General features: G+C 36.0%; 1 protein-coding gene and 1 long non-coding RNA gene across 5 annotated transcripts in view; both read left to right on the forward strand.

Annotated features, from left to right (window-relative positions):
• mink1 (misshapen-like kinase 1) overlaps window positions 1-24,225 on the forward strand; it is a 78,633-nt gene extending 54,408 nt beyond the window's left edge. For 3 of the 4 annotated variants that reach the window (XM_056458320.1, XM_056458321.1, XM_056458322.1), the window contains 16 exons: window positions 1,372-1,451; window positions 1,564-1,667; window positions 4,131-4,225; window positions 4,452-4,475; window positions 7,219-7,367; window positions 7,914-8,034; window positions 10,274-10,390; window positions 10,534-10,645; window positions 11,747-11,902; window positions 14,245-14,388; window positions 14,514-14,648; window positions 14,876-14,976; window positions 16,379-16,528; window positions 16,664-16,823; window positions 17,564-17,703; window positions 20,117-24,225. In XM_056458320.1, the coding sequence (XP_056314295.1) occupies window positions 1,372-1,451; window positions 1,564-1,667; window positions 4,131-4,225; window positions 4,452-4,475; window positions 7,219-7,367; window positions 7,914-8,034; window positions 10,274-10,390; window positions 10,534-10,645; window positions 11,747-11,902; window positions 14,245-14,388; window positions 14,514-14,648; window positions 14,876-14,976; window positions 16,379-16,528; window positions 16,664-16,823; window positions 17,564-17,703; window positions 20,117-20,200 (1,872 nt within the window). In that variant the 3' untranslated portion in view covers window positions 20,201-24,225. The remainder of the gene's footprint in view (window positions 1-1,371; window positions 1,452-1,563; window positions 1,668-4,130; window positions 4,226-4,451; window positions 4,476-7,218; window positions 7,368-7,913; window positions 8,035-10,273; window positions 10,391-10,533; window positions 10,646-11,746; window positions 11,903-14,244; window positions 14,389-14,513; window positions 14,649-14,875; window positions 14,977-16,378; window positions 16,529-16,663; window positions 16,824-17,563; window positions 17,704-20,116) is intronic. The other variant, XM_056458323.1, reaches the window with a different exon arrangement.
• A 1,227-nt stretch (window positions 24,226-25,452) lies between these two features.
• On the forward strand, window positions 25,453-27,697 carry LOC130228570 (uncharacterized). Its single transcript, XR_008837780.1, has 3 exons — window positions 25,453-26,312; window positions 26,433-26,510; window positions 27,537-27,697. It is a non-coding gene; the product is annotated as an uncharacterized LOC130228570 (long non-coding RNA).
• Window positions 27,698-27,821: the final 124 nt, after the last annotated feature.

Consider the following 27,821-nt stretch of genomic DNA (forward strand, 5'->3'; position numbering starts at 1 on the left):
ACATAATACTAAAATATAGGAACTAGATCATACAGATTCATACCAATTAGCTAGCAAATCAAAAAGTTACAAATTGCCATGACAGTGCATTGAATAATTCCTATACAAAATGAAAACGGAGTGAGAGATGCGTTTGGATTGTGTTTTATTTGTATCCATCACAAGAATAACGTTGCTCTTGGCTTTTTTTATTATTGTTTATTAATCGTCAGTTTTTTTATTACATCAGCACATACAAATACAGTCTCAGCTATACAGAAGGAAAAAAATGCGAACTATACAACAAGTAAACAGAATAATACAGTCAGGCAAGGAGCTAAAATATGCACCATAGAATAGAAAATCAGGAGAAATTATTAATGTAATACCAAAAAGGTGTCCACAGCTGGCAAAAGTCATCAAACTTTTGATGTATGTCATAGGTGAGTTTCTCGGCTGGAATTAGCATACATACTTGAGACAACCACATCTTAAAGGAGGGTACCTGAGGAGATGACCACAATAAAATATACATTTCTTTGCCAGATAAATCAAGATTAAAAACAAATGCTTAGTGTGGGAGTCCAACACACTCTCTACTCCAATATATAACAAATAAAATTCCAGAGAAAAACAAAATGTTATCTTAAAGAGGCCTAGTAGTGATGTATTTGTTTGTCACAATACCAGAAACAGTGCAGGAATGTTCCTTTGCATTTTTTTATCAGTTAAAACAAAGCTCAGAGGAGTTTCTGTAAATGTCTTTCAGACGTTAGGGTGTAAGGTAAACTTTGTAAATGAATTTATTATTGAGTTCAAGAACATTCAATGAAGTACATTTAGAAAACAAATCGTCACATGTTTCAGACCATATTTTCTCACACACTCTTCAAACACTTAAAGGAAGAAGTACATCAGTTAAACAGAGCTTTTTTTTAATTAGACAGAGTTCTGTACACTTTGGATATTAGTCCTTTGGAACACTTGGCATTTTAATGTAGCATTTGTATCAGAAGCATCACTGTGGCCACATCCAGATAATTTTCTCTTTGTGTTCCCTACAGTAAGACTGTTTTGAGTTCTTCTTTCAGTTATTCATGGTCTGCTGAAAGTTATTTGTGAAAGTTTTCTCATTTTACCTAATTTGTTCTTTTTTAAGCACTTATTGTTTAGTTTAACAGAAGTTTCTCTCTGTAAAGCATCAGGGGGTGTGGGGAAAAAGGTTGATGCAGGCCTTATTAAGCTTACTAAACATCTTGTGCAAATAAACTGTATGTAGTAGCTGAAATAGCATACAAAGGTAGCTGTATGCTAATTTACACTTGTAATAATTAACATCAGCGTGATTGATGCATAATTTCTCCATAATTCCTAATTTCTCTCTTCCTTTAGATTCCTCAGAGAACAGCCTCTATAGCCACTGCACTGAACACAAATCTCTCCTCTGGTATCAGACACCCAGTCCGAGCAAGGTAAAGTGTGTACCGTGTATATTTATTTATATATACACACCCACGTTCATCTGAAGTGACACAGCTCATATGACTGGCCTGACTCCTGCACCGTGTTTTCTTTCTGTGTCAGTAATCCAGATCTGAGTCGCAATGAGCGCTGGGAGAGAGGAGACAGCATGAGCATCATGTCCAACCTGCCACAGACCGGCTCTCTGGAGAGACACCGCATACTCAGTGAGTGTTGTGTGCGACATGTTTTGCAAACATTGTGGTGGCACATCTGCCCACAAGCACAGTAAAACTTCAGATCACCTAACTCTAAGGACAGCAGATATATAGCCACAATAAAAAATGTCTTGATAAAGGGCCCTCCAGGGTTTCACACAGAATTTCATACAGATAATGCCTGATTTGGCATTAATGTTTGTCATGGCACAAGCATTTCAGTAGTCACTGCTAGTTCCCAGTTCAACACAATAGCATAACTCAATGTAGTTTAAGAAAAATGTTGAGCATAAAATTAACTCATTAATGCTTTTAATAATTGCATGCAAGTATTAAAACATTAGCTTGATCCTTCAAATTATTGTCAATATATTGTATATATTTAAAATATAAAAATATATTGTAAATATTGTGTAAACAGCTGTGTAAGAATTACATGTTGCTTATAACAACTGTCATTAAGTGTCATTCGTTCAATTACGACATTTTAAATGCAAAGATGACATTGGTAATGACAACCTGACAAAAACAAATACACCACAGCCTGTTTTTGTCTTCGTCATGACAACTTGACATTACCAAGACATCTTGTCATAAATCTGTCATTAAAATTATTGTTATGAAGCCATTATAAATATATCATGAATTTTATAAGAGCGTCCTTATTTTCTTTTGGTCTCTGCTACACTGGTACAAGCTGAATTAGTCATTAAAATGTCATTAAATATTAATGCCGCTTTTGAACATTATTTGAGAGAGTAATGACACTTTCAATGAGATATTTTAAAACAAATACAATTTGTTCCATTAAAAACGTGATCATAAAAATGTTTATGATACAATTATAATGACCTCATGACAGATTTATGACAAGTTTTGTTGTCTTGGTAATGTCAAGTTGTGACGACGAAGATGAAGACTGATTGTGATGTATGTTCATACGAAAAAGGTTTGTGTTTGGAGCTAAAAATATTGTTAACCTTTAGGAAAAGAAAGCTTTAAGTAATGGTCCACTGTGATATCATATTTTAAACTTTAGTTGATGTGTAATGTAGCTGTGTGAACATAAACAACATCTCTGAATGTAAGACGCTCAAAGTTCAATGCAAAGGGAGACATTGGTTTTTACAGAGTTAGCTTGGCAACAGCGAACGAAGTTTGAGGACTACAAAAAATACATCCGGGTTAGTGAGATCACAAACACAAACACCTCAGGATACTCGCATTCACCTCGCACACACAGCCCACGCAGCAAAGGGGCGTGGTCAGAGGCACTGTAATGTTATAGCTGAGAAAGCTAAATAGCATCCAAATGCTGCTCTTTCCACAGAGCTTGTTCTGTTTCTGTATTTTGGCTCCAAAGGACAAAGAGAGAAGTGCTTGCAATTTTATTTTAATTATGTAGCAGAAAATATTGAAAAATATATAGCTAGCTTTTAACAAAGCACAACTTCCAGAATCTCTCCCAGATCAGTGCTGGATTCGGCTAAAAATTCCTCAAAGGAATAATAGATGAAGCTGTGGATTGTGAACCACAATCTGTGAGTATTTTTATTTGTTAAAATTGATCAACTACACTGCTCCGGTTTCCCCCACAGTCCAAAGACATGTGGTACAGGTGAATTGGGTAGGCTAAATTGTCCGTAGTGTGAATGAGTGTGTGTGGATGTTTCCCAGAGATGGGTTGCAGCTGGAAGGGCATCCGCTGCATAAAAAACAAAATGCTGGATAAGTTGGCGGTTCATTCCGCTGTGGCGACCCCAGATTAATAAAGGGACTAAGCTGTCAAGAAAATGAATGAATGATCAACTACACGCACAGTTTCTAGCGTTAACAGTATGATGTAGCAAGATGTAAACAATGGGAAATGCTGTTTGGCACATTAACAATTTAGCTACAAATTGGTATTTATCCATCAAACTCCTGTAAACACCCACAATCTTCACCAGCACTGCAGTGCATCTCCATGCGGCTGCTTTCCCTGCTTTCTACATCTCAAATAGCAAACAGCCAAGTCACAGTGCTTGCTAGTGATTAGACGGGATTCTTTCTCTTTTTTGACGTGGAGCTGATCCTCAAATCTTAGCACATTATGTTAGCTGACCAATCAGAGCCTCTTGAGGGCGGGCCTTTCGGAGGATCTAGGAAATATGACAGTCGTTTTCATGTTAGCAGAGTAGCTGTATATGATCAAAGTAAGATTTATGGTTTTTCTACAAATGAAGCATGAGCACACATTGCTTTGCATCTTATAAACACAGTCAGCCCTTAAAAATACACTCTGGACCACCCCTTTAATCTGACAAATATGGCAGTTGTCCTTTGGTGGGATACCTGTGAGCAATCACGTTTAGAAAAAAATCATTAATAAATTAAAATGTGTATGTTTTTTAGATAGGGTTTATCTGGAGCACTTATAAGCAGTTATAGCAGTGTATACTGTTAAAAAGTCTATAATGTTATATATTTCAGGCTCATCTAAGATGGATTCCTCTCCAACTCTCTCTCATGATGGTCGACACAAACCAGGAGAATCCCGAACCTCATCCAGACCCAGCAGACCAGCGGTGAGACGCACAATTACACGCACACAAAGGGTCGCATGTAAAACACACACACACTCATGCACATAGAGTCCCAGATCATTTGCCTGTGTCTTGTTTATAGAATGAACACGCTCAGCCCTCCTCTAAACACTAACCTCTGTTCCTTACATTTCCTCCTCTCCCTTTACCCTTCTCATCCCTCTCTCCTCTCATCAATCTCTCTTCCTCCTCCTCTTCCTGCCCTCAGAGCTATAAGAGAGCAATAGGAGAGGTCAGTGCCCGTATCTGTGTATCTGCATGAGTCCGAGTCTCTGTTCTTGCATGACTGCATCTTCTCGTGATGGTGTCCATGTTGATGAGGCTAAATGTCAAATGAATGTTGTCATCACACGTTTATAATAATGATCAAATAATTGCAGCATTAATCATGTATGATTTAAGAATGGCATTTTTTAAAGGCTGTCTTGAATTAATTACAGTATAATAATTAAATGAATTGCAAATAATCTTATATGCACAACCTTTCAGAGATTTGAGTTTAGCATGATTTTAAAAAATAGAAATAATGCATTGCTTACATTCAATCTAAATTGTTGGTGAAGGTTTTTGCTGGCTGTTTTTTTTTTTTTGGAACTTTGTAATTATAAAATTTCACAAACAAAATGTTTTTAAAAAAGCAATTCTTCTAATTTTTATTGAGAATATTGTTTTTATAATTCAACGTTTTTCAATAATTTCTGACTGATCAGGTGACACCACAGGACTAGAGTAACATTTCCTGCACATTACAGCAATAGATCGCCTTTTTTAAAAGTATTACAATAGACAGCAGTTAAATTATAGTAAACTGCACAACATTGAAGATGACCAAATTAATGGAGCCTTGCTGAGCAAAAGAGACTTCTTAATGAAAAAGAAAAAAGACGTCTTAATGACATCCTGCTTTCCAACAGTGGGATATATTTCAGGGCTCACAAAACTGCTAGCCCGACATCCTGGTGCTGTTATGTTTTTCAGTCGGGCTACCAAAACGTAATCCACCCTGTCCATTAAACTACTGTGGGAGGAAAAATATAGGCTGCGTCCGAAATCGCATATTTCCATACTATATAGTACGCTAAAAACAGTTGAAAGAAATTCCTTTACAAAGAATTTGATAACTGCATTTATTTTCCTTAAAAGCATTTAAAAAAATCTGAATTATTAAGATGAATCAGAATCACTGAAACCAAAATGTCTATGAAAAAGTTTTCTTAAATTGTTTACTGATAGTTTAACCAATTTTCCTTATATACATTGCAGCATTCAGAAACAGTACAATTCCCATTTTTGAACAACACAACAAATGTGTCCTGTTGTAAATGAACCGTATGAGCTCAGGTGGGAATTTGTGCCCACTCAAACCTCATCAATATGCGACAAGTAATTAGGGGCATCTGAAATCGCATACTTCCATACTATATAGTATGCTAAAAACAACAGAATGCGAGCCGAGTAGTATGTCTGAATTCATAGAATTCGAAAAACAGTACATGAGAAGGACCTGGATGTCCTACTTCTGGTGAGGTTCTGAAGTGCGTGTCCGATGCACGCTATGTTATCCCATAATGCTCCGCGAGAGAACTCATGAATGGGAGTGAAGTGACGCGACTCACGTGGGTAGGTCATGTGATCATGACAAAATGGCAGATGTAGTACGTCCGAGTTTTATTCATACTGCTCACATTCATACTGTATAGAATGTACTTTTCTATCGGTCGAGTAGTATATTTAAATTTAAATGCACTACCTACTGTGTAGTAGGCTATTTCAGATGCAGCCATAGCCTATTTCAGTGCTTTTGCATTCTCTCACAAATTGGATAGTTATGTTAGATGTAATTTTCATGCATCCAGCAGCCACTATCAATATGTGTTCAAATTAGCATTTGCACTAACTGGTGTTGTCAAAAAAAACTGGTAAAACGAGGTAAGCCTACCAGTTTTTCACATGATTGGTTTTAGGTACATTCATTATAGGCTATTTAAAAAAAAAAAAAACATTTTATTGAATTATTTTATTTATTATCATTGTTTATATATATAAATAAATAAATAAATATATATATATATATATATATATATATATATATATATATATATATATATATATATATATATATAAACAATGATAATAAATAAAATAATTCAATAAAATGGGGTTATTTTTAAAAATAGCCTATAATGAATGCCTTTATAACTTTATTTAGTAAATATATGCATTTCTTTTTATTTACTAAACAATGTTTTTTTTTTCTATTTGGGCCACATGAATTTATTTCGGGCTACCAAAAACTGAGGGGAATTTATTTCGGGCTACCAGGGGTTTTGAAATTTTGCGAGCCCTGTATTTTTTAAGGCATCCTAGTTAAAATAATAATTCAAATGTTTAAACGTAGATGAATAGAGCTTTAAATAAGGAAGTATCCACATATATCCATATTGCAATTATGTTTGTGTAAAAAGTAATTTTATACTCTTTTCAAACCTGATTTTTTTTCTGTAGAACACAAATGTTTTTCTTTTTTGGCTGTTGCTTCATGCAGCCACTGAAATCCAGTGTTGTTTTGTACTCCACTTGCCTTTATTATGTCTTGTGAGTCCCACAGAGAAAAGAAACATTTAACCCTAAATTATACCTTAAAGGCATATCATCAAAGTTCACATCATGTATGAATTTTAGGCCATTGTTTAGCGTCTTGCGTCTCTCCCTGGACGTCTCTATCCAGTTGATGTCACCAGTCTACAACCATCAGCGTCTGTTGAGGGACAGTCCTGCACTTACGGTCTTCATCTGACCACATTCACCCTCCCCCCCAATATATCCCACTCCCTCCACACTCCAGACTTTAAAAGACAGAATGCATGATCGAAATCTCATGTTTATACTTTATCTGGTCCAGTGTTTATGAATTGGAGATTATTTATATGACAGTTGCTCATTTGCCTGTTGATTTGTTGGTGTGGATGTGTCAGGATCACGGTCTGTACTCTAAGGAGCGAGCAGAGGAGCAGCCACGGCCCCCGGTGAAGGCCAACGACTACTCCTCTTCCTCAGAGAGCAGTGAAAGCAGCGAGGAGAGCGAAAGTGGAGAAGGAGCAGAGGAAGAAAGCCCTACTGACCGGTGAGAGAAGATAGAAGTGTCTCAAATGATGATCTAGACACTCGGCACTTATATAATACACATTTTGTCATTCATCATCTAAAAGTCTAAAAGTGTGTTAAGAGTCATTCCATAATTTATTATTTTTTTGTCTGTTTTTCCTAGGGAATAGTGTGTAATTTGGGTATTTAAAATGCGTTTGGTAACACTTTAGTTTAGTTAACAAGGCACACATTTTTCACACCATTTACTACTGGCTTATTACCTGCCTGTGATTAAGATATGAACTGTTTGTTAGCACTTATAAAGTATGATCTTATTTTACATCCCTAATCCTACCCTACACCTAAACCCAACTACTACCTTACCAACTATTACTAAGCAGCTAATTAGTACTTTATTGAGCTAAAATTCTTAGTTAATGGTTTGTTAATAGTGTGAATTGTACATTAAAATAAACTGTGATCGACAATTTCATTGTCAGATACAAAGCCTGTTAAAACGGCTGGGTAACTTCATTTTATGGCTTTATTTTTCATGTTTTTTCTTTTGAATGTGTGTTGTCAGCCCCCGTGATGCAGATTCTGACTCTGTGAACACTATGGTTGTCCATGAAGAGGAGGAAGGTGAAGGAGGAGAAGAAGAACGTGCTGGAGGATATGGAGACCAAACCATGCTTGTGCAGAGGGTAGGATGAGTTGTGTGTCTGTTGCGCTGGTGGGATCTACATTTATGAGACCTCAACATAAACTTTAATCTAGTTTGCGGGTTGGATTTAGGTATATACTACTTTAATCCATCTGTAGCTGTAAATCTAATTGCAAAATTAACACATTAAACTTTTAATTAATTATTGATTGAAGTATTTAAAATTTAAAAAAAAAATTACTAATGGTAACATACTGTAGCTTCCTCATGTCGAGGAGTGGGGAGGAGTTTATATCTATATAACAGATTCTCTCTCTCTCTCTCTCTCTCTCTCTCTCTCTAATAATAATAATACCTTTTGAATTAAGCAGATGGCAACAACTAACAGCAAACTCAATATTCACCTTTGTAATGAGAAGTAAAAATGTGCATTAGATTCTAAGGTTTGGGTCAGAAATATGTTAATAATATTAATAAATGTTAAACGTGTTTAGGTTATTCTGCATTTGTTCAAGAATACAGTTAAAACAATACATAGACTCAGCGGCCACTTTATTACGTAAACCTTTTGCCTTAATCCTTCGTGGCATAGATTCAACAAGGTACTGGAAATATTGCTCAGAGATTTTGGTCCATATTGACATGACAGCATCACGCAGTTGCTGCAGATTTGTTGGCTGCACATCCATGATGCGAATCTCCCATTCCACCACATCCCAAAGGTGCTCTATTGGATTGAGTTCTGGTGACTATGGAGGCCATTTGAGTACAGTGAACTCATTGTCATGTTCAAGAAACCAGTCCTAGATGATTCACGCTTTATGACATGGCGAATTATCCTGCTGGAAGTAGCCATGAGAAGATGGGGGTACACTGTGGTCATAAAGGGATGATCATGGTCAGCAACAATACTTAGGTAGGCTGTAGCGTTGACACAGTGCTCAATTGGTACTAATGGGCCCAAAGTGTGTCAAAAAAATATCCCCCACACCATTACACCACCAGCGTGAACTGTTGATACAAGGCAGGATGGATACATGCTTTTATGTTTTTGACACCAAACTCTGACCCTACCATCCGAATGTTGCAGCAGAAAGGAAGACTCGTCAGACCATGCAACGTTTTTCCAATCTTCTATTGTCCAATTCTGGTGAGCCTGTGTGAATTGTAGCCTCAGTTTTCTGTTCCTAGCTGACAGGAGTGGCACTTGGTGTGGTCTTCTGCTGCTGTAGCCCATCCGCCTCAAGGTTGTGTGTTTAGAGATGCTCTTCTGCATACCTCGGTTGTAACAAGTAGTTATTTGAGTTACTGTTGCCTTTCTATTAGCTGGAACCAGTCTGGCCATTCTCCTCTGGCCTCTAGCATCAACAAGGCATTTGCACCCATAGAACTGCCACTCACTGGATATTTTCTCTTTTTCAGACCATTCTCTGTAAACTCTAGAGATGGTTGTGCGTGAAAATCACAGTAGATCATAAGTTTCTTAAAATACTGAGATCAGCCCGACTAGTACCAACAACCATGCCTCATTCAAAGTCACTTAAATCACCTTTCCTCCCCATTCTGATGCTCAGTTTGAACTGCAGCAGATCGTCTTGACCATGTCTACATGACTAAATGCATTGAGTTGCTGCCATGTGATTGGCTGATTAGAAAATTGTGTTAACGAACAGTTGGACAGGTGTACCTAATAAAGTGGCCGGTAAGTGTATATATAGATATATTTTGTGAAATATTCTTAATTTAAGACATTTTAATGTATCCTAAATTTAGACATGTTTTTATATCTTATATAAATATATTAATAATGTAGAAATATCTTAGATATGTTAATTTAATTTAGTAGTGTTTCTAATCCTTCAGGACTTGTTTTAGAAACATTTGTTGTTACCAACTGTGTTGAAATCATGCATGAAATTGTGCATGAAATCATCTTTATGGAATAGAAAGTTCAAGAGAACAGTAATTATTGAAAATAAAAGTAACGTGTCTATATTGTATTATTTTGGTCCCTTTGATGGATCATTGCTGAATAAATCTTTAACAAAAATAAATAAAACTTGGCATTTTTCTATTTATTTCATTAAGGCAGCATATCGTTTGTATGTAATTTTGCCCTAATAGTATATTTTCACTTACTACAGTTTTTAAGTGTTTCATTGAACCTTCATTAGTGTCCCATGATGCCACAGAAGGATAGTGCCTTCATGTGTATGCGAGAAACCAGTGTCATAGCACCAGTGTCAGCCTGAGTTTGTTTGTGTGTTTGTTTCTGTCAGACTCCAGAGAAGCGCAGTCATAATGGATACACCAACCTGCCTGATGTGGTTCAGCCTTCTCACTCTCCCACAGACTCAGCCTCCCACTCCTCCCCCGGGAAAGACTCTACTTATGATGTGAGTCTCTGCCCACTTCTGGAGCTTCAGTTGCACCACTAATTATCATTTCATCAGCATTTCATCCTGCTTTTTGTAAACTGATGCACTGGCCAACATGTATGTATTTGATTGGTTAACAGTGATCATGCTATTAATTTCAGTATCAGTCCAGGGGATTGGTCAAGGCCTCTGGAAAGTCCTCTTTTACTACCTTTGTGGACCTTGGAATGTACCAGCCATCAGGGGGCAGCGGAGATAACATTTCTGTTGGAGGTAAAGTGGTTCGTTTGGGTACGGGGATTTTAAGGGTATTTTTAACACAAAAATGAAAATTCCTCTTTTAGTTTCTGTTTTGTTGAACCCAAATGAAGATATTTTGAAGAATGTTGGAAACGAGTAATAATTTAAATCCATAGTATTTGTTTTTAATACTACGAATGTTAATGCTTACTAGTTTCCAACATTCTTCGGAATATCTTCAAATGTGTTCAATAGATCAAAAAAAAAAAAACACGCAGACTGGTTTGGAACAAGTCAAAGATGAGTAAACGATGACAGAATTTTCATTTGTGAACTATCCCTTTAAGAGACACCGTTGTTCAAGTCTCCTCTGTTCACTGCATTTATAATAACAGGAAAAACAATATTATCAAATATGAATATTTAAGACAAGTTTTATGATTTAACCTAATGTAATGTTGAGTTTTCAGTATAATTTCCCAAATAATTAGCGTCACATGATTATTCAGAAGTCATATTAATATGCTTTGATTGGTGTTCAAGATTGTTGAAAACTGTTGTTCTCCTTAGTATTTTGGGAAAACCATGATCATTTTTTCAGCCACCTTTGAGAGTAAGTTCAAAAGAATAGTGTTCATTTAGGATAGTCATATTTTGTGACATTATAAATGTTAAATCTTTGCTGAATATGTATATGTTAATTTCTTAATGCATATTAATTATTCGAAAAAGCAGTCTTAATGACAGCAAACATTTGAACAGGGCTGTTTGTGTAAAGCTTAGTACATTGGATACTTTTTTTGTTGTTGTTGAGAATCAAAATTGATTAGATGAATCTACTGGAAATGCTATATTGATTAAAATTTTCTTATATCACTTGAGAAAAATACGATTAGAACTTGAATTGAAACGTATATTTCAATTATTTTCTCTTTTAATATTACATATTTTCCCCCAGAACTGTATGTTTCGTTCTAATGACTATTCTGTGTGTTTATTGGAAAATAAGACAAAAGATCTGAGCAAGAAAATTATTTCAGCAGCATAGACAATTGACTGTTTCTTGATGGCTGTGAATATGTTTCTGACAGATGACTCAGTGTCTCTCTGCTGTGTGGTTTGTGGGTGTTGTAGGTCTGGGCTCTCGTTTTGAGCAGCTGAAACTGGAGGTGAGGAAGGGCTCCATGGTCAATGTCAATCCCACTAACACTCGTCCGGTCAGTGACACTCCTGAAATCCGCAAATACAAGAAGAGATTTAACTCCGAGATCCTCTGCGCTGCTCTCTGGGGTAAGAGCCATGTGTGTGTTTGTCAATCTAACGAAGTATATTTTTCAAGAAGCCATCCCAACCGTCTATGCTAACAATCAGGGTTGGGCAAAAATACATTGAAATGTATTTTAAAATGAAATACCTAATACCTTTAGTTTAAGTGTATGTGTATCAAAATAAAATACAAAATACAGCAGCCACATCATGTATCAGAATAAAATACTGCATTTATGCAAAAATACTACAAAATACTTTTACAAAGGAGCACGACATTTCTTCGCAGGCCTTCCATCAAGATGCTTATTAAATCCATCCCTTCCCAAATAATTTAAGTAAACAATGTTTCATAGCAACAGCTTTTCTCTGACCAAGTTTTAGCTTTACTCCCACCTTGTTCACCTCTACTTCCTACTGTACGACTGTTCTTTTTCATTTTTGTATATATTTTGTAGATAATGTAATACAAAAAGTCTTGACTTGATAATCTCACATCGTTTAAGCTATTTAATGAAGATAATAAGTGGAACCATATTAATATATCTGTTGATTGTGTTTTCACCCATTCTGTAAACTGTAAAATTGCCATCATTGTGTGATGAACAAAGAGTTCATTTTATTTTATGTTCACAGAATTTTTTAGATATCTAGTATTTTGCAATTGAACACTTTAATACTCAATGTAAAAACATGATTTCTGAAAACTTAAAATTTTTCTAAAATAAATTGACCACTGTAGGACTTATTTTTATGTAGGACATAGTTTGTTTTGATGTCAAACATTTGACATCAGCAGTCCATCCAAAACTACTTTATTTTGTACAGTATACTCATTTTCCCAAGATTTATTTTCATTTCTTTTTTAAAATGAAGAGTTAAAAACATCCAAAGCACCAATCAGAGGGTGCATTTTTATCTTGTCATCATGTAGACGTCTTACAAATTATTTTATAGTATTTAAAAAACACAAGACACTGAAGTATTTTGAGACAAAATATGCAGCCATTTCATCAACCCTATCAAATACAAAGTATAAAATACTATTTTGTATTTAAAATATGCATTTCAAATACATGTATCATAAATACTGCCCATCCCTGATAACAATTAGTAATGTAGTTTGTAGATCATTTTAGTACTTCAATCTGAAGACTTGAGCTTATGTAGTGCACATTTTTATTTAGCACATAAGGAGCAGTCTCCTAAAATATTATGAACCCTTTTTACAAGATTACTCGTTTAACAGTTACCAGCTTTTTAAATCATTTAAAGTTTTCAATATTTAATAATAAAAAAAACAGGTATGTTTAAATGTATTTACGTATGTATTAAATCATCTTTGCGTTATAAGAAAAACAAATTACTGCTTGTGCGAGGCGTTTGTAATGCAGTGTATGGGTGGGACAGTAAATTTGATGTTGTTCTCTTTTCTGTCTCACACAATTTTTTTTTCCTTTTTCTGAAAGTCTTGATAACACTATCATTGAGTTTTTCTTTTATTATTTGAGCAAATAAGATGTAAAAAAAGATTTCTTGTATTCTCCCATTTACCTCGCTCTAAGTTTATCCAACTATGACAACTTCCGCTACTGAGAAACCTGGAAATGTGAAAAGAGTCCATTTGATTTCAGGTAGCTTTGATCCATTTTGAGTCACTTTAGCTGATTCAGTTCTTTTTGATCAAGAATTTAACAGTATTTTAAGGTGGTGAGGTTAACGTATGAAATGTGTGAAATTTTGAGTCTCATTGTACCAGCTCCTACTTTTCGTGTCTCAAACCCTCCAGTTCAAACTCTTTAATATGTAACTCACATTTTAGCTAAAATAATTCAAGCAAGCTTCCTAGAAAAAACTATTTTCTTCTCTGATTTGAGCGGTACTAATGCAACAAGTGATTTCTGCTCTTGATTTTTATTTTTTTTATCTTTTTAAGCCTACTACACTCATAAGCTTGCCAGACAGAAGTTTTTTTCAAGAAATGCATTTGGAGCTGTGCATCTTTTTGATGTGTTGACATGAACTCTCTGTTGTCTTTGCACTAATTCCCTGAGTGTTCATGAGGACTAGTTTGATGGCAGTGCCACCCACTGGTCAAAGTGCATAAAATATGACCACAAAACATGGTGGAATTAAGTGGCACAAGGTCAAATTTCACCATGCTACCGTTTTGAGCAGTGTACTTTTTTTCATTCACTCCTACAGAGACTTTATCATATACAGTCAAAACTTTTCTACTTTAAATTCAGTATACCCCTAAAGCTTGATAAACGGTTTTCTCAGAATAGCTTCGTTGCTCAGTCTGTGTGTGTTAGGTCTCGAGGGGTGTGTGTATGTGTGTGTTTTACCTGTGTGTGTTCTATCAGGTGTGAATCTGCTGGTCGGGACAGAGAATGGTCTGAAGCTCCTGGACAGAAGTGGTCAGGGTAAAGTTTATCCACTGATCAACTCACGCAGGTTTCAGCAGATGGACGTCCTGGAGGGACTGAACCTCCTCATCACTATATCAGGTTATACAATGCTCTGTTCATTATTTCACACACCCGTCCACTCATCTCTGCCGGGACACATGGATATAGGCCAAACCACCTTTATTTTTAGGATCTTCATGTGTATTTTTTTTCTCTTTTCTTAGGCAAGAAAAATAAGGTACGCGTGTATTATCTGGCCTGGCTGAGGAATAAAATCCTTCATAATGACCCAGAGGTGGAGAAGAAACAGGGCTGGACCACTGTAGGGGAAATGGAGGGCTGTGTGCACTATAAAGTGGGTAAGTGTGCATGTATGGAGTGCTTAATTATGCACAGAGAATAAGCCATAAGGAAGTAATGAAAGAGTGTGCTCTGCTGCTGCTTGGCGAATAAGCAAAAATGAAACTGAATAGGTCAGAAGACATGAGGAATGCTACTTTTATCTTCGAATTTGGCCTTTCAGCTCTTTTAAAGTGCTTCATGCCTTGTAATAAAAGTGCTGTGATTGTCGTGTTTATTTTCCCAGTGAAATATGAAAGGATTAAGTTTCTGGTTATCGCTCTGAAGAATGCAGTGGAGGTTTATGCTTGGGCTCCAAAACCTTACCACAAGTTCATGGCCTTCAAGGTACTGACGCAAGTTTTGTGTTCATGTCTGATTGATTTATTGGTCGCACACAATGCCGGTATGTGAGTTACTAGGGATTTAAAGGCTTTTCAAAATGTTTTGGTCAGTTTATTTATTTTTTTTTTTTTGATTGATACATTTTTTCTTTGTGCGTGTGGAATAGCATAGTAAAATGATCAGAAATGATGGTGAGCAATTCCAGCATTATGGATGTAACATTTGCAGTAAAAACTTAAAACATAAATTCGCATAGAAAGCACATGTTAACCTTATATTGAAACTTTTGCTTATATTTTCCAGAACAACTGATCATTAAAGTTAAGGGACCAGAAAAATATCAACCTGTAAACATGTTTTGTACTTTAAATGTGGAAAATAAACATGGATGTGACAAAAAGTCAGCGGGGCACAGGATACAACATACTTTGTAGAAATTCTATGAATTGAACTGCACAACCAAAAAGAAATAATGATCATCAAAATGACACGAGTTGGCTCTCTATAAAAACAAAAAGTTTGGTTTTATTTTATTTAATATTTTCACATTTATGAGGAAAAAGTGTCGTTATGGATGTGACATCTCTCTGTTATGTATGTGTTAGATGTGAAATTGCCACTTGTGTAACTTTACTAAATCAAATATAATAGTTTGAAAACATTGACAGATGCATTTTTGAGTATTTCTAAAGTACTTACTTAAAATACTTACACAAAAAATTCAGTATTTTGGTGAAAACTTAAGTTTTTTCATGACAAGGTTGATATTTGCACGGAATTGCTCTGGTAAAATATTAACATTTTTATGAAAGATTTGTATCTTGAACAAATTCTATTGTTTTTAATTATTTTTTAACTCTTTTTAAAGGGGTATTTAAAGGGATAGTTTGGCCCAAAATGAAAATGATCATTTATGCACCCTTAACTTGTTCAAAATATTTTAAGAAATGTTGGAAACCGGTAACCACTTTGGAAGTGAATGGTTACAGGTTTCCAACATTCTTCAAAATATCTTCAAATAAACTTCAACTTAACTTTTACATTTCATTTTTGGGAGAACTGTCCCTTTAAGAATCCTGGTTTCCCCAAAAATAATGATTTTTCAACATTAAAAATTCATTAAAATAAGAAAAAATATTTAAAAGTAAAATCTGAATCATTTTAATAAATTAATAAAAATTCAAATCATAAAAATATTTATTCTTTTAATAATTTTTATTTTCTTATACTTTTATTCTTGTTTATGTAAAGCACTTTGAATTACCATTGTGTATGAAATGTGCTATATAAATAAACTTCCCTTGCCTTAAAATTCTTTTATTTTACAGTCTTATTATTTGTTGTTGTTGTTGTTAATAAAAGTAATTAAAAATAATAATATTATGCTTTCATTGATGTTTCTTAGTCATTTGGGGACCTGCCACACAGACCTGTGTTGGTTGACCTCACAGTGGAAGAGGGTCAGAGGTTAAAGGTCATCTACGGTTCCTTGGCTGGCTTCCATGCCATCGATGTTGACTCTGGAAACAACTACGACATCTACATTCCTGTACATGTGAGTTACGTTGTCATGTGACACTCCAAGAATGCACTGGGTCAATCGATTGGAAAATGCAGAGGAGTGATTGATGGTGATTTATTTCTCTTATGATCCATGTTCCTCTCTCTTGCTCTCTGTTTGCTGCTGTAGATCCAGTCACAGATCACTCCTCACGCCATCGTGTTCCTACCCAACTCAGATGGGATGGAGATGCTGTTGTGTTATGAGGACGAAGGTGTTTATGTCAACACGTACGGACGCATCATTAAAGATGTGGTGCTGCAGTGGGGAGAAATGCCCACATCAGTAGGTGAGTGTGCGTATATACACATACACACAAACACACATTCTGCTTTCTGCACAATTGCAAAAGTGGTGGATGGAGTGATTTATTTATTTATTTCATATCTACATTTAGATTCAGTCATTTAACATGCGCTTTTGTAAGCGAATTACAATTGAGGAGGCATTCAGCGATGCAATAAGAAGAGGCAATACACACAATAAGTGCTAATTATACAGAGGAATTGTTTGCACTCCAATTTAATGATCGAATAAGGAGAGGGGATTTTTTTGAGAAAAAGAAAAAGAGAGAAGAGTGTTTCTACAGGTGGTTTGTGAAACCCACTCATCTGTGTGAAGCACACTTCATAAATGCACAATGATTTTTTTATTTTTTAATACGCAGTTGTTGTGGGAATCTGTCTGGTACAAATGTGCAAAAACTGGTGCAAGAGTTGCTTAAACAGAGATGGAGTCATCTCTTCACCTCTTAGAGTTCACCTGTATCATCACCTGTAGAGTTTTCTACTGGTGGTTTGTCATTGGCATGTGGGGGTCTTGGTTTTATTCAGAGGGGTTGAGATGATCTCAGAAAAACAATTTATATATATATATAGTCCAGTCTGAATGAAAGCAGATATTCTCTTTTTTCCAGCCGAGGTAGGATTTAATTAAATAGGATTTCAGAAGATTGATTCTTTAGGAGCCATATTTCTGTAGTGAATTCTGAAATCTCTTTGTGTGTTTGTGTCTGTGTTTTGCGTTTAGCCCACATTTGCTCTAATCAGATTATGGGTTGGGGAGAGAAAGCCATTGAGATCCGTTCTGTCGAGACGGGACACCTGGATGGAGTCTTCATGCACAAGAGAGCCCAGAGGCTTAAGTTCCTGTGTGAAAGGAATGACAAGGTGACTTTTTTACACACTTGCACACGCACGCTGCACTTCACACTAATGAGGAAAAACACCATACAATTGGGGATTCTTTTCCAAATCCCAACAAGTAAACATGTTTGTTTGCTTTTGATGCATTTAAATTCTTTGTATATGTATTTTATGCTACATATTTTAACCAAATATACAGAGCCACTAAAGTTTAATCTCCTAGTTTGCTTTTTACTTTTAAAAATTAAAAAAAACATCAATGGAAATGTATTTGAAAATACATTAGTGGCACGTTTAAATGTTTAAGCTTGACGAACACTACCATTTGTGAGGAAAAAATGGGAAAATGAATCACAGCTTACACACTGTTATGTAATTGTAATGAAGGACAATTATTACATTTTCTTTAGTAAATAAGGTAGTTATTAAATGTATTACTTGGAAGAGTTAAATAAACATCAGTTCTAGATAATTAAGGTAATTTACCTAAAAAGCATTTATGTCAAATTTGACAGTTTTATCCAAAAAAAGATACGGAAGAAATGTTTGCAAAGTAATTTATCCCTAACTTTATTATATAACTTTGTTACCTTTTTAATGTAACATGTTTCATAACAGAAAAGTAATGTGTATAACAAATTTAAGCATAAAACACACTAATTATAATTTCATGAACTATACCGATTATTTACTGTAAACATGATACTAGAAACATCCATTTTAGAAATCAAGCCTGAACACATTTAAAGTGAAACTGAAATTGTAATGTGTGAAAAATCACACATTTCTTCTGCTTGACGTTTATTGATTTACTTACTTTGCTTTAGTATATAAGTTACATAACTTATAAAACCTGCTTTAAATCTGTATATTAAAAGGAAATGGCAAATGGAATGGGGAAAAATGTAGAAACTGCAAAAGTGTATGAAGTAAATCCATTTGTAAATGAAAGAAATAATTAGCATTTTGAAAATAGACATCAGGTTGTACACTACCTGACAGAAGTCTTGTTGCTCATTCTAGTTTTAGGAACAACAGATAATAACTTGACTTCTAGTTGATCATTTGGTATCAGAAGTGGCTATGAAAGGCAAAGGCCTCTAGATTACACTTGTTCTACCAAAATAAAATATGATCATGCCTTAATTTTTAATCATTTAATTAAGACAGTAAGTTCTGACTTTGCTAACACAAAAGTCTTGTCACTTAACTAAAATAATGAAATAATGTCCAGTGTAGAATATAAAGTCATGGTGCAGTGGGAAAATAATTAATGTACGACTCCCATGTGCTTGGACGACTGCATCCACACATCTCTCCAATGACTCAAATAACTTATTAATAAAGTCATCTGGAATGGCAAAGAAAGCGTTCCTGCAGGACTCCCAGAGCTCATCAAGATTCTTTGGATTCATCTTCAATGCCGCCTCCTCCATCTTACCCTAGACATGCTCAATAATGTTCATGTCTGGTGACTGGGCTGGCCAATCCTGGAGCACCTTGACCTTCTTTGCTTTGCTTTACCTCAGGCTGTTGATGTTGCCATCCACTCTGCAGATCTCTTACACGCCCCCATACTGAATATAACCCCAGACCATTTATTTTTTCATTTACCAAACTTGACTAAAAGTGACACCAGAGAAGATTTTAGAATTTATATCATATATTAACACTAAACATCTTATTTAACTTGTGTATTCATTTGTTTGTTGTTCTTAAATTGTTTATTAAATATTGAAATGTTCTTGCCATGAAAATAGCCGTGGTTGCTGACATGGCAATAAATAAAAAATACATTACATGACCAAACTTGACTAATTTCTTTGAGAATCTTGGGTCCATGTGGGTTCCAATAGTCTTCTGTAGTGTTTGTGATAATTGGGATGCAGTGCAACAGATGATTCATTGAAAAAATCTACCTTCTGCCTCTTTTCCAAATGATCAACTAGAAGTCAAGTTATTATTTGATGCTTCTACAGTTGGGATCAACATCAAGACTTGTCAGGTAGTGTACATATGAGATGTAAAATCAGCCACTGAAGACTTTATACACTCATTTTATTGAAAGGGGAAGAAAAACCTATTTTGTGATAAATATTTTGATGATAAAACATTGTAAAAAATGATAAGTGATAAATTATATTAGAGAGTATTTTTATTCAGGAAATATTTCAAAGGAAATGTTTAAAAAGGTGAATATTTGTCATTAATCAAACTAAAAGATTGTTTATGACTCTTATTTTTTATTTTGTTTTTTTTGTATAATGAATACTTATTAAGAAACTAATATGATTGCATGCTATATATTGTATATTTAGCATAGGATTTGCCATGAATATAGCCAATGCTGCTGATAAGGCATTATCACCTAAATAAATGTTATACTTTAAAAAAAAAAATCTCATCCACTGTAATGCTGTTTTCCTGTTTCTTTCAGGTGTTTTTCGCATCAGTGCGTTCCGGTGGCAGCAGTCAAGTTTACTTCATGACCCTCAACAGAAACTGCATTATGAACTGGTGAAAGAACACGGGATCTGCTGTGTGCACACATTCAAACACTGAAAAGATAGAGTCCTCGCACACTAAAACACCCTCAAACACTCTGTAAATACACACACTCACACTCTCTCACACACACACACACACTCTCCTGCACAAACCTACAGACACATCTTCCTGAAGACACTCCTCCACCATTCTCCTGTGATCTCTGAGCCAACTGAGTCCTGCTGACCTCAGTTCATCCAGTTCCACACGGTTAGCTTTCAGTTCACCGGGGCCAACGATCCTGCTTTTAGGACTAGACAAAAGGCTAACTGTACATACGTTGTACTAGAGATACGTGTAAACTACGAGAATCGTTTGTGACGCAGCAGAAATGTGCGCATGTGTTTCAAGAGACTTTATAAGCTACTTTGAGCAGCAGAAACAACTTGAACCTTCAGTGGTGTGAGGTGGTACTGCCACATCTGTAATTTTACCATTTGACCACTGTATAGTGTAGTAGTCGTTTGTTCTTGGTTGCGTTCAGAGTTTCAGATTCCAGTGATTATAATGTTTTCTTTCAGCAAGTAGAAGTTTAGAGGAATCTTGAGTTTTAACATATTCCAAGACGGCTTCTCTTCCGAACGAGGGAAGGTTTTCGCTTTCTTGATGTATAAACGATAGTCTTTCACCAAACTGTTTGTCTGATGAAGACATCGGTGGCCGCTTACGGAGTAGAATCCAGCGCTTTTCCACTAGTAGTTTGCTGGTGAAAACAAGCCACCCACGATGGAGCAGCAGTCTCTGGTTTCGCTTTTCAAAGCACTTTTTTTTGTTTTCTTTGGATGTGGGAAGTATCATCATATCTACTACAGTTTGATATTCTCCGTATGTAAACGTATTTGGTATTACTCCTACTTTTATTATCTGCTGTTCTATAGCTGTTCTATTGCAATACGTGCTGTGTGCTCGTTCTTGTTCAAAGTTTTACAGGGGGGTTTTCTCTTGATTTTAGAAAGGAAGATGCAGTTGAAGTTGAAGGTGCTTTTTGGCAGCATAAACGTGTAGTTCGGACGTCACCGTGTAAATTGTACATAGCAGCCATGATCGTGTTTAGATAACATTTGTAGGCACATGATGATGATTATTATTATTATTATTATTATTATTATTATTATTATTATTATTATTATTATTGTTTCTAGGAATTCAATCACTACACAACTGCGTTAAACACTAGAGAGTGATTTCATAACCGAGTCATGTGTTTGTGCTGTCAAAATTGCTTTTGGGAATTGTAGTTGTTTTAGGCAGATTTGTAGTTCAACATGGAACGTGTGCATTTGACCAGAACTTCTTCATATTTGGACCTCCCCCCACCATTTTATAGCAGCAAAACATCATGTTGTAGATGAAGACTCGGTGGATTGGAACATAAATGTTCTTTTGTTTATCTAACAGTGTGTGAGAGAGTTATATATGTGTGCGAGTGAGTTTAAATGGGAAATATTAAGCGGTAACGTACAGTAGGATCAGTATAAAGCAATAGTTTAAAGAATTCGTGACGGGTTTGTGCCTGGTGTTATTGTCTCCAGCTCTGCAATACTAGACCAGAGATTATTCTCTAGCTTTTCACTCATTCCCATGCAGATGATCTACATTTTTCAACAGTATTTACCCAAAAACAGATTCTCTATTTAAAAAACAAGATAGTATAACACTTAAAGAAATGCTGCCTTTACAAATAAGCTTGTGCACAGTAATCACTGAAATATTTGACGCACTTTTGTCCTTCCTGAATATTTTTCTAGCTTCTAGTCGTACAGTAGCTTGTGGCCGTACAATCATAATCAGTTACCTAACAGCCCCTTTCCTCAATACCGTCGCACAGTCTAGACGAGCGATGACACATTCAGTCAGTCATCGTGAAAACACTTCAGACAAACAACATTATAAATAGTCACATTTCAGAGAGAGGTTTTTTTTTCGTTCATCAACTGAGACCAAACTTGAACGCTACAGTGCCATTCTAACATAATAGCTCTCTCTGAGACTTACTTTCGCCCCTCATCCTATAGAATTTAAGCATTTCTTGCTTAGTGAATCAAACTGCCATGTTTACTGAATTAACAGTGCCTTGGATTGGGGTTGAGTGTGTGTGCGCGTGTGTGTGTGTGTGAGAGAAGGAGCGTCGTGCATGTGATTATTTCAATATGAAGTGAAGTTCAGGGAAGAGAAAAGTCCAGTGCGCAGCTCGAGCTCTCGTGCCAACAAAGTGCACTTAAACTGACAAGAGCCAGAGCACCAAGACAGGCTCCTCTCACTCTGTTTGAGCACAAAAGCCATGCCATATAGAGTTCATTCCTCTGGTTAAAGGCAGTGCGCTCCTCCTGCAGTGTTTAGCTACTTGTAAAACACCGTATTAAAGTGCAAACGCCCAACAGTTACAAGAAATAGCGCACGTTTTGGTGGCTGTATTATTTTGCCAAACGGAAAACCTCTGGTGTTGGGCTACTCACATGCGTGTGATCTCATTTGGTGAACTGGATTGAATAGAGCTTATGTTTTATAGCAAAATTGTGATATAGCAAAGATTCATATTCGCTTTATAAATTAGATAAAAGTTTATATTAGGATTACAGTGGCCTGTCTGGATGAATGAAGGAAACATATATGTGTAAAATATATCTAAAATCCCAGAATTCTTCTTCTTTTTTGAGCTAAATAGATGTGAATTTATATAAAGAGTTTAATGAACATAACCTGCTCTCTAGAAGCGAAGAAACGAATGCATTGATTATATGTAATAGCATTTGTCTGGCTGAAGAATCATAATAATAATAATCGAGCACAAGCTTCTGTACATACGAGTCGTCTCTCTCCCCTCTTTTTCTTCCAGCGAGTGTTATAAAAGCGAGCGTGTGGGTGTGCGACTCCGCATGTGTGAATAGGAGAGCTATTTTTGCTGTGCGTGCGTGTGTGTGCTGTTCATTATTCCCTCAGAGGAAAGAGAGAAGAGATGGTCGAGGACCAGTATGGTCAAACATGCACACATCATCACAGATGCAACTCCAGTCATGTTTGCGAACGACCAATTCAACAGTCATTCTGTCAGCAACTGACCACAGTTCTGATCTCTTACAAGAGACATTTAAAGGAAGAGATCATCAAAAAAATAACTTGAGTACGTTTCTTTTTTTTGTTGAACACAAAAGAAGATATTTTGAAGAATGTGGACTTGCTATTCTTACTTTTTTCTTTTGTGTTCAGCAGAAAGAAGAAACCTTAAAGGTTGAGTAAACAATGAGTAATTTTTGGGGTGATCTGCCATATCAGGGGTCATTTTGAGGGTGCACATGGTGTTGACTTTATTATGGACGTTATTGAATGTATTCTGAAGAGTTTTAGAAGGTTTAAGTGCACATGTGAAGATGATATTTTACACTTCATCCCCCTCCGTGGCTGATTTCATCATGAAATGCCTGTTCTATCCTCGCGTCTTTCTAAAACCAGTCAGTCTTTTAAAAGCTAGAGCAGTTTGCGTATAGCGATCATGGAGGTCTGTTTGGTTTTTCCGTTTTAAGGCCTTTTACTGCTGTGTTTGAGGTATTTATCTACCCTACATGCTATTAGCAGCTATGCTAACAAGTGGCATTTCTCTCGTCGTTCTCTAGTAATCCGAAGTTAATCCCTTAGCTGATTTTTGTAAGATATTTACTACTCCAAAGAAGAAGAGTTGATGATTTGTAGATCTTTTGTGCTTTTGGTTCATTCTCATAGCGGCAGCAGCCAGGACAGGTTAAAGCTTGGGCTTTTTTTTGGAGGTCTTGATAAAAGTTGATCCTCTGTGATGGGTTGATTATCATTCTTTTCATTTTACTTTATAAACGTTTTTCTGTTTCAGAAGAAAGCGGTAGATGTTTCAGACATATTTCTTAGCGTTTCTGTTTAGGAGAGGAATGCTTCGGATGATTTTAAGTCTTAAAGATTGAATGCATTCACAAGTCTGTAATGTCTCGATACAACATTATTTGAAAATTAAAAATAACTTGATCTGTTAAAGGGGTCTAACTTGTTTTTATTCAAGCTCACTCTTCAGTTCATCTGTAAACCTTTTATTTAACTCACCGAATGAATCGTCTTATCCTGTGTCCTTGTTCATTTATGGCGTGTTAGAGAATTATCAAAGAGGTGAGGTAATTAAATATTCTACAAGAAACACAGCTCTTATGGGTAAGTGATGAGAGATCCTATTTTAGCGTCCAAAGCAAATCAGATTTAAAAAAGTGCCACTTTATTAGGTACACCTGTCCAACTGCTCATGTGATTGGCTGATAAGAAATGCAAATTTCTAAACAGCCAATCGCATGGCAGCAACTTAATGCATTTAGGCATGTAGACATGGTCAAGACGATCTGCTGCAGTTCAAACCGAACATCAGAATGGTGATAGAAAAGGCGATTTAAGTGACTTTGAACGTGGTTATTGGTGCCAGACGGGCTGGTCTGAGTATCTCAGAAACTGCTGATCTACTGGGATTTTCACACACAACCATCTCTAGGGTTTACAGAGAATGGTCAGAAAAAGAGAAAATATCCAGTGTGCGGCAGTTCTGTGGGTGCAAATGCCTTGTTGAGGTCAGAGGAGAATGGCTAGACTGGTTCCAGCTGATAGAAAGTCAACAGTAACTCAAATAACCACTCGATACAACTGAGGTATGCAGAAGCGCATCTCTGAACACACAACACGTCCAACCTTGAGGCGGATGGGTTACAGCAGCAGAAGACCACACCGGGTGCCACTCCTGTCAGCTAAGAACAGGAAACTGAGGCTACAATTCACACAGGCTCACCAGAATTGGACAATTGAAGATTGGAAAAACGTTGCCTGGTCTGATGAGTCTCCATTTCCGCTGTGACATTCAGATGGTAGGGTCAGAATTTGGCATCAACAACATGAAAGCATGGATCCATCCTGCCTTTTATCAACAGTTCAGGCTGGTGGTGGGGTAATAATGTGGGGGATATTTTCTTGGCACTTTGCGCCCATTAGTACCAATTGAGCATCGTGTCAATGTCACAGCCTACCTGAGTATTGTTGCTGACCATGTCCATCCCTTTATGACCACAGTGTACCCATCTTCTGATGGCTACTTCCAGCAGGACAACACACCATGTCATAAAGTGTGAATCACCTCAGACTGGTTTCTTGAACATGAAAATGAGTTCACTGTACTCAAATGGCCTCCACAGTCACCAAAGCTCAATCCAATAGAGCACCTTTGGGATGTGGTGGAACAGGAGATTCGCATCACGGATGTGCAGCCAACAAATCTGCTGCAACTGCGTAATGCTATCATGTCAATGTGGAGCAAAATCTCTGAGGAATATTTCCAGTACCTTGTTGAATCTATGCCATAAAGGATTAAGGCAGATCTGAATGCAAAAGGGGGTCCAACCCGATACTAGTAAGGTGTGCCTAAAAAAGTGGCCTGTGCGTGTACAAAGAAATATGTTATTGAGTGCATCTACTTTGACGTTTTAGCTAAGGGTGTAATTAAGGGTAACACATACACAAAAAATAAACAGACATCGCAGTATTTATTCATCATTCCCTTTAGTTATTGAAAATGGTTGTTAATTGTTAGTAGAGTACATTAATGAATTAGTAAATGTTGAACTGTTATTAATATATGCTGTACAGGCATGGGACTCCTGAAAAAATCACATTCATGGATTAAGCTAAAGTATTTAAACTTTATTGTAATGGTAATATGAAGCAAAGTGTCGAATCGCAACAAATCTGCTGGAGCAATTGATGATGAGAGGTGAGTGTGACGCAGCATGAAAGCACCAGAGCTTCCTTTATGCCACAGTCTATTGCTTCCGGTTGTTTCACGCATGATCACGTGGGGAAGAAGCAGTGCTGATTTATCGATTTAAATAGATTTTAGGGCTCTGTTATAATGCTGCACTTTGCAGGTTAATAAAACACTCAACATATTAAAGTGTCTTTGGTGTTTCTGTTTATAAAATCAAGGCTGTGTGACGTCATTAGCATGGCCACACAAGAACCGGTTTGTCACTATAGTTATGATCACTTATTTCTCTGGATTTTAACATTCTTCAAAACATTTGGAGTCATAAACTGTAAGTACACAAGTCAGAAAAATATATATCACTGTTTTTGTGGTTTTGGGATATTTTAAGCAAAGCAATCATGTGTATTGTGCCCTTAAGTACTTGAATAAGTAGAGGACTTTAATGCAGTGTGTTACAGGTTGTAACAGGATCAAAATCCCAGTCTGAAATCATCTGAAACTGATTCAACGGTCTGTCTCCAGCAAAGTGAGTTCAGTGCTCTGTAATGTCCAACATTTTTATCCTTTCATGGTAAGTTATAAAATCACATGTCATTTGGTGAAATGTCAAAAACCTGACCAAGTTTACTGGTAAATTGACTGATACAGGCAGAAGGCTTGCCTGCAATATAAGCAGAAGTAGAAACTTCATCATTCAGGGTGATGTTTTTGCAGATTGTGTTACACCACAGTGTCATCATTACACTGACAGTGCACAGAGGATCATTTTAGGATCCTAAATATATTTGAAATAAATGAGAAATGTTTAGTGCATTAATATGTTTAGCATAAAAATGTTTAAAGTAATTTAATGACACAGGCTAATATTTAAAATACATGCCAGCATTCTCTCCTTTTTAGCAAAAAATATCAGTATTAGGAGCTGCCAGCATTCAGCACAACACATATACAGTATATTTATGCGAAAGTGAAACCACATACTCTGACCTATACTTCCTAAAAGAATAAGCGATCAGATAAAAATCGAATATACTTGCAATGTAACTGACAGATGGTTGAAATCTAGTGGCTTGATAGATCGTGTATAAAGGTTTCAAATGAAAATGAAGTAGTGTTTTGATGCTGCACTGTGATCCTAAAATAAGAGTATTTTAATGTCATCAAATTATTCTTGATCTATTCTTGAAAATATCTCTATATAAAATACTTTTGCACTAAATGTTAAGTCAATTTAACTGGTTTACTCGCCTTTTTATAGTAAAATATCGAATAGCTTTCTATAGTGTATATATTCTGTCTTTTTGAGTAATGTCTATGAAATAACCAGTAACCACTCAAGTTTCTGATTCAACTGAACTTTACTGATTCTCAAGGCAAATATATAGCTCACATATACTCATTTGTTCAGTGTGTTCGGTGTTCTGCTGTGTGGTTTTGCTTTTACAGCTTTTTAAAGTTGATCATGTTACTTGTCTGGTTTCTTTGTTTCACTGTATGGTTACCAAACTGCTTCCTTTTTTATGACAATTTTGTATAATCAATCATGTTTCAGGACCCACAGGGGATATTAACTGACAAACACTACTAAGGCCAAAGGACTGTTGCAAAAAGCCGGGTTGGGTTTTTAGGCTTAAGAAGGTGAGTTGATTTTGGTTTTGTTGCCATGGTAACTTAGACTACACTGCTACCCTACAACTGCAAACCAAAACTGGACCAATCAGCTGTGAGTAAAGTGTCATACATATCTGATACAAGAAAGCATTCAAGACCCTGTGTGTCTTTTTCTGAAACTAAAAGCTTTTTAGAGTCAAAATTGCCGTTTTTGCTGTTATATAAG

The sequence above is a fragment of the Danio aesculapii genome, chromosome 5 (assembly GCF_903798145.1).
Source record: "Danio aesculapii chromosome 5, fDanAes4.1, whole genome shotgun sequence".
Classification (NCBI taxonomy): domain Eukaryota; kingdom Metazoa; phylum Chordata; class Actinopteri; order Cypriniformes; family Danionidae; genus Danio; species Danio aesculapii.